The sequence below is a fragment of the Triticum aestivum genome, unplaced genomic scaffold (genome assembly GCF_018294505.1).
Source record: "Triticum aestivum cultivar Chinese Spring unplaced genomic scaffold, IWGSC CS RefSeq v2.1 scaffold44546, whole genome shotgun sequence".
In the NCBI taxonomy this organism is placed as follows: domain Eukaryota; kingdom Viridiplantae; phylum Streptophyta; class Magnoliopsida; order Poales; family Poaceae; genus Triticum; species Triticum aestivum.
The window spans coordinates 2608-8558 of NW_025225682.1; the positions used below are offsets into that span (position 1 = coordinate 2608).

The following is a 5951-nucleotide window of genomic DNA, read 5'->3' on the forward strand; positions in this document are numbered from 1 at the left end:
TGCCTACTATTTCAGAGTGAAGTGATTGTAATGCCAGTCAGTCCTCGCCACGCTCTAGCTAGCTATATACTCCCTCCGTCCCAAAAAATAAGTGTCGGTGATTTAGTACAAAGTTGTACTAAATCAGCAAGCTTATTTTGAGTCGGAGGGAGTACTTAGTTGTGTGTTAGCGTGCCAAGGCCATTTCACAGCCAATAATTTCCCTCACAATCAGTGAGAAAGACACTGCATGCATGTACTACTTTGTGACCGTAAAATGCATAAGAGTATTACCTGCGTCAGAAGATGACTACTCATGATGAATTCCTCTGACGAAGATCAAGAGAGAAAGCCAGCAGCAAATTTAATCAAACTTTAGCTGATGAGGACTCATGATGAATCCCTCCATCGATGACCAAGAGAGAAAACCAAGCAGCGAATTTAACCAATATTAAACTGATGAGGACTCATGATGAATATATTCCTCTGTCAAAGACGAGGAGAGGAAAGCCACAAGAGATCCGATCTGTCTAACCCATCAGTCCAAGATCGCTCTTGCCACACCGCCTGCATACGCAACAACAACATGTTACGTTTGTGTTTCACCGTTTTTAACCAGCGGTGGTAAAGGAACATGCGAAGGTTTAATATGGCAGAAGTTTTAGAGGTTACGAATTAACAAAGGAAGATAGCAGATGGTACTATATTACTAATTAGTGATAGGTAAATAAATACCTTGATAGCAGACAAGAGCAGCTTGACAAAACAGAAGCGAAGACCTTCTCACTGCTAATGCACCCCTAATCCAGAGAAGAAATGCGAGAGCAGATCGAGAAGGAGTAGAACAAATTGGCTCCTCCTATTTTGTAATCAAATAGTGCACGAACTATTACTGGCTGCGCCCAGGGTCCTTTGCTTGTAGCTGCATGCATATATACCCTACTTTCTCTTTGCCAAAGCATGACGCAATATATATGCATTCTTTTGCTTTGTTTTTACTTTTGCTTTTCCCTTTTCTTTTCTAAAGATGATTCAGATGCAGATGCTCTTGCAGGTTTGATCGCCGCGGTAGTTTGCGCCAGGGAAAACCATTGCACAGCAAAGCGCAGCAATTCAATCATTCATTCTCCTTTGTTTTTGAAGGTAACTAAACAGCAGCATCATGATGGCTCCGACCAGATCTGAGCACACATTTACCATTCATCGGACAAAGATAGCGGATTTACAGGTGCTAATGTCTTTTTTACTCTCTCTGTTTTAGAATGGATAACATTTGTTTTCGTATTGGCGCGATCTCCAGCAAACATCCTTATCCATTGATACCAGTGAATATATCTTTATTTGGTGCTAGCTAGTGATGTTATCTTCAAATTATGAATCCAATAAAGTTCCATACATTTACAGTCAAACCCGAAGAGATTTGACTACACAAGTATTCTAGGAAGTCATATGTAATTTGGAGTAGAGGTAGTGCTTTGGATGAAACAAAAAATAACAATTGAACGATTTTACAAGTTGCAACATAAAAATTAATCGGTCGATGATTCTTGGAACACATGAAAAGCCTTAATAAAAAATACAAATAAAACCTGAAAATGGATTAAAAATAAAGAAATAATTGACACGAAAACAAAATAACTCATACAAAAAAAATTCATTTCAGGTATAAAACCATTCCCACAAGTAAAACCATTGAGCAATAATTGCATATATTTTTTTGTGATATTACTCCTTTTTGTGGGGGAATTGTCATATTACTTTTACTATGTAAAACTACAGGTTCGTATGGCTCCCTGCATCTTTTTCCTGCAGAGGCCATAGGCAACAAAGTTTCCTTACAAAGTTTGAATGGCGAAAAACAATGCGCGGTTTTCTGTTCCTTAATTTGCACGTACGACGGAGGTAGTTCTCTTCTTTTCGTGCGATACAACATACAAATTAGTCGATTGGCTTGTTCGCACTTTGCAAGCAGGCTCAATATTATGTCTAGGTCAACAGACTTTGAAAACGAAAATACAATATTTTTTTTAATCTTTGTTTTCCCTCGAACAGAAAATCAGATTTTTCTTCTTCTTCTTCTATATAATCTTCTGTTCTTCTTGGAGCATACACTATGAGATCCATCCCACTACACGCCAAAAGTAAACAATACAGCTGTCTGTAGCGCGGTACATGCAGCAACCGATGCCATGCAAGCGGGGTGCACCGTGCACGTAGAACGGCTAACTAGCTAGTTCGTTCCAGGTGCTCCGGCGACGACCACCCGGCTGGACGCGCCCCTGCCACCGCAGAGGAAGCCCACGACCGCGTCGGACTGCCGGACGGCTTTGTTGAAGAGTGCGCCGAGCAGCATGCCGGCGTCGGGCACGATGACGTAGATCCAAATGGAGGTGTACCGGCCGAACACGATCGCCGGGCCCAGGCTCCCCACCGGGTTCATCGACCCTCCCGACACCGGCCCGATCACCAGGGACGTGAATTTTTAGAGCACTTGCACCCCGACTCAACTATCATACCTCTCTAATATCGCTTTAAGATTCGTGCGACACAACTAACTTTTTATATGAATTTTTTTTCTTTTTTGTTTCTCCCACATAGTAGAACATATCTTGAAGTTCAAACCTATGCAGCTTGGCAAAGCTTTCTAAGTAGAATCTAAGATAAATCTTTCAATTTTTTTGTCAAACATAAATATACAAAATACGTTTTTCTATACATTCAAGTACACACTAGTTAGTATTAACTCCGTCTGGGTTTATTAGTTTTCATAGTATTTTGACTAGCAAACAAAATATGAACGCATGTCATAAAAATTGTATTGTTGGATTCATATTTGAATGTAGTTTCCAGTGACATTATTTTTGAACCCTCATCAGTGCCGCGTGACTGTTAGTGCCCGCCTTCTGGGTCTCGTCGAGGGCAAAGAGTGCCTCCGGGCTGATGAATTATATAATACTTTGATATTGTGAACAGATGAAATTTAATGTTTTTATTTGAGATAATTTTTATTTAAAATGAGTAAATAGCATAAAACTACTACTACTTTACAGGCTAGGGTTCCAAAAAACTACCGGCTTTTAATTTTTTACAGATAACTACCAAACGAGGGGTCGACTGTTTCAAAAAACCCAAAAAACTGAGTGCTTATCAATTGATTGTGATTATGACAGGTGGGCCCTATGCGTAAGAGCTCTAATTGTTTGACCATTTGTTTGACCGTTAGGTGTGGGCCTGCACACAAATTTAAGAAAGCAATCTGGTCCCTGTTTTTTTTTGTAAAAAGCAATCGGGTCCCTGCTCTCAGACAAGGATCCATTGTTGCTCCTCTCGCTCCAGAGCTGGACCTCGCGGCTCCGCCTCCTCCGACCGGTGAGCCGCCCGCCGTCGGCGCTCACCGGGGCTCAACCCTGGCCGTTGCCCCGCCTCACCTCCTTCTCTCCTACCTCTCTACGCCCGCCGCCTAGCCGTGTTGCACGACGCCGCCGGGCCAGTGGCTGCATCTACACCGGCTCCCCATGGCGGGCTCAGGCCATCGCGAGCCGCACGCCATGGCTAGGGGCTCAGGCCGTCGCCAGCCGCGCCATGGCCAGTGGCTCAGGCCGCCACCAGTCGCGCGCCATGGCCAGGAGCGCGCCAACGAGCAAGGGCGCCGCCAGCCGCGCCATGGCCAGGGGCTCGGGCCGCCACCAGCCGCGCGCCATGGCTAGGAGCTCCTCCACCTAGCCCGTCGGCCGACTAGAGAAGCCCGCCGTCGCGACGAGGAACGCGATGGCCGAGCCGCCGCCTTTCGCTTGGCCAGCGATCTGGCCGCCGGCGAGCTGCCGGCGCAGTTCTTGATTGCTTTTTGCAGAAAATATCAAGGACCCGATTGCTTTTTTCAGAAAACATCAGGGACCTTATTGCTTTTAAAAAAAAGAAATAGGGACCTGATTGCTTTTTTTAAAACTTACATAGATACTGACATGTGGACCCTACATGTAAGGTAACAGTCAAACAAACGGTCAAACAAACGGTTCTCTTATGTGCGGGTCCCACCTGTCATAATCACGATCAATTGATAAGCACTCAGCGTTTTGGGTTTTTTGAAACAGCCGACCCCGTGTTTGGTAGTTATCTGAGAAAAATTAAAAACCGGCAGTTTTTTGGAACCCCTAGCCTGTAAAGTAGTAGTTTTATACTATTTACTCATTTGAAAAGGTGTGGCTGAAGTCTGCGGCTGTAGCATTGCTGCCGCGTGACCGTTAGCCCTTTTTACATCATCTGATGGGGCACTAGGTTTAGATCATCAATTATATAACATTATCTGTTGGAGACGAAAGTTTTTTGAGACGATGTAGTAAAGTTATACATTTAGTGCTTTTTGGTGATGTATTTTACACCATCCATGCTCTTACAAGTGGACTACAGCAACCGATGCCACTTCCGAACAGCTAGCTGGCTGGCTAGTTCGTTCCAGGTGCTCCGGTGACGGACCGGCCAACGACGACCACCCTGCTGGACGCGCCCCTACCGCCGCAGAGGAAGCCCACAATCGCGTCGGACTGCCGGACGGTCTTGTTGAAGAGCGCACCGAGCAGCATGCCGGCGACGGGAGCGACGACGTAGATCCAGATGGATGTGTAGCGCCCGAAGACGATCGCCGGGCCCAGGCTCCTTGCCGGATTCATCGAGCCTCCCGACACGGGCCCGATGACCAGGCCCAGCGTCCCGACCGTCGCCCCGATGGCGATCCCTACCACCGCCTTGCTCTGCATGGAAGCCAAGCATCAATAATGGAAGCGATGGATCAGGTACCCGCCTAAAGTTTCCTCTCCGGCTCGCATGTATGTAAATGTAAATGTTTGGAAACGTGTAGTTACGGCGTTGCTTGTGGCGACGGTGGAGATGACGATCATGAGCACGGCGGAGGCGAGGAGCTCGAGGAGGAAGGGGAGCCGGGCGCCGGCCTCGGGGGGCCTGGGCACGGTGCCGTAGAAGTTGTCGTCGTGCGGCCTCATGATGGCGTTGACGGAGAGGCAGGCGAGCACGGAGGCGCCGATCTGCGTGGCGACGTAGAGCGGGAGCTTGCGCCAGGGGAAGTAGCGGAAGGCGGCGAAGGTGAGGGTGACGGCGGGGTTGAGGTGCGCGGGGCCCATCCAGCCGAGCACGAAGGCGACGGTGAGGGCGACGACGAGGCAGACGGTGGGGAAGGTGAGGCCGTGGTGCATCTCCTGCATCAGCGCCGCCACGCACGACCAGAACACCATCAGGAACGTCGCCACGCCCTCCAGCAACAGCTTCATCATAGTAATTCACAGAGATCAACTGTTCATTAATACACTGACTGATGACGCTGTCAGATTATTATGCTCAGAAACGCTGTAAATTAATTGACGGTCTCGATGCTCAGCTCGTCCCTCTGCAAGGCGTGAACGCAGAGCATTGCGTCACTAGTACCTCCCGGATGAGGTGGCCAACGGCTAGGCCCTTGGTGGCGTGTCCGGCAGCCGGCGCCGACTCCTGGCCGCGGCGAGCCTGCTCTAGGTCCGGCCCGTTCGCCGCGCCGTCGCCGCCCACCGTGTTCGTCTTGTCAAGATCCATCGTGGGTTCCAGTGCACCAAGAGCTAGCTAGCTAGCTAGCACCGTCAGTTCATTCTCTCGTGTGTTCCGTTGCTCCCCACGCCATTGATCCGGCCGCCAATATAGTCGTCTCGTGTCGACCACCCACCGTGTGTGATGGGCAAATTGGTTGCGTTGGAACAGAGCAGCCCTCGCACGCTCTTGGCATGTGGAGGAGGAACTGATGCTACGGGAGTGTACGTACGTGCCGGATCGATCAACTGAATTAACCGACCCACCGCTGCACTCGCTTTGTGTGGATCCTTCTTCCACTTGTTCTCAGAACAGACTCCTAGTCGTCTCACAAGAGAAAAAAAAAGTTAAATATACCATGAGTGCTTTAACTTGTCCACAACGGTCAGTTTGGTACCCAA

The 5951-nt window shown here is 48.2% G+C and overlaps 1 protein-coding gene across 1 annotated transcript; it reads right to left on the reverse strand.

Moving 5' to 3' along the window:
• Window positions 1-4285: 4285 nt before the first annotated feature.
• Window positions 4286-5668, reverse strand: LOC123172315 (aquaporin NIP4-1). The gene is made up of 3 exons (XM_044589308.1): window positions 5416-5668; window positions 4839-5255; window positions 4286-4727 (listed from the first exon to the last, which is right to left on the reverse strand). Exons 1-3 carry the CDS (start codon window positions 5557-5559, stop codon window positions 4422-4424), a joined length of 867 nt encoding a protein of 288 aa, XP_044445243.1. The 5' UTR covers window positions 5560-5668; the 3' UTR covers window positions 4286-4421.
• Between the last annotated feature and the right edge of the window lie 283 nt (window positions 5669-5951).

What these genes read in the sequence shown, in the direction of transcription:
- LOC123172315 (XM_044589308.1), bottom strand. Translation starts at nt 5,559, where the DNA reads ATGGATCTTGACAAGACGAACACGGTGGGCGGCGACGGCGCGGCGAAC. An exon ending in TTGGCCACCTCATCCGGGAG is followed by an intron (nt 5,256 to 5,415) that starts GTACTAGTGACG and finishes ACTATGATGAAG; the next exon opens with CTGTTGCTGGAGGGCGTGGC. An exon ending in CCGTCGCCACAAGCAACGCC is followed by an intron (nt 4,728 to 4,838) that starts GTAACTACACGT and finishes GCTTCCATGCAG; the next exon opens with AGCAAGGCGGTGGTAGGGAT.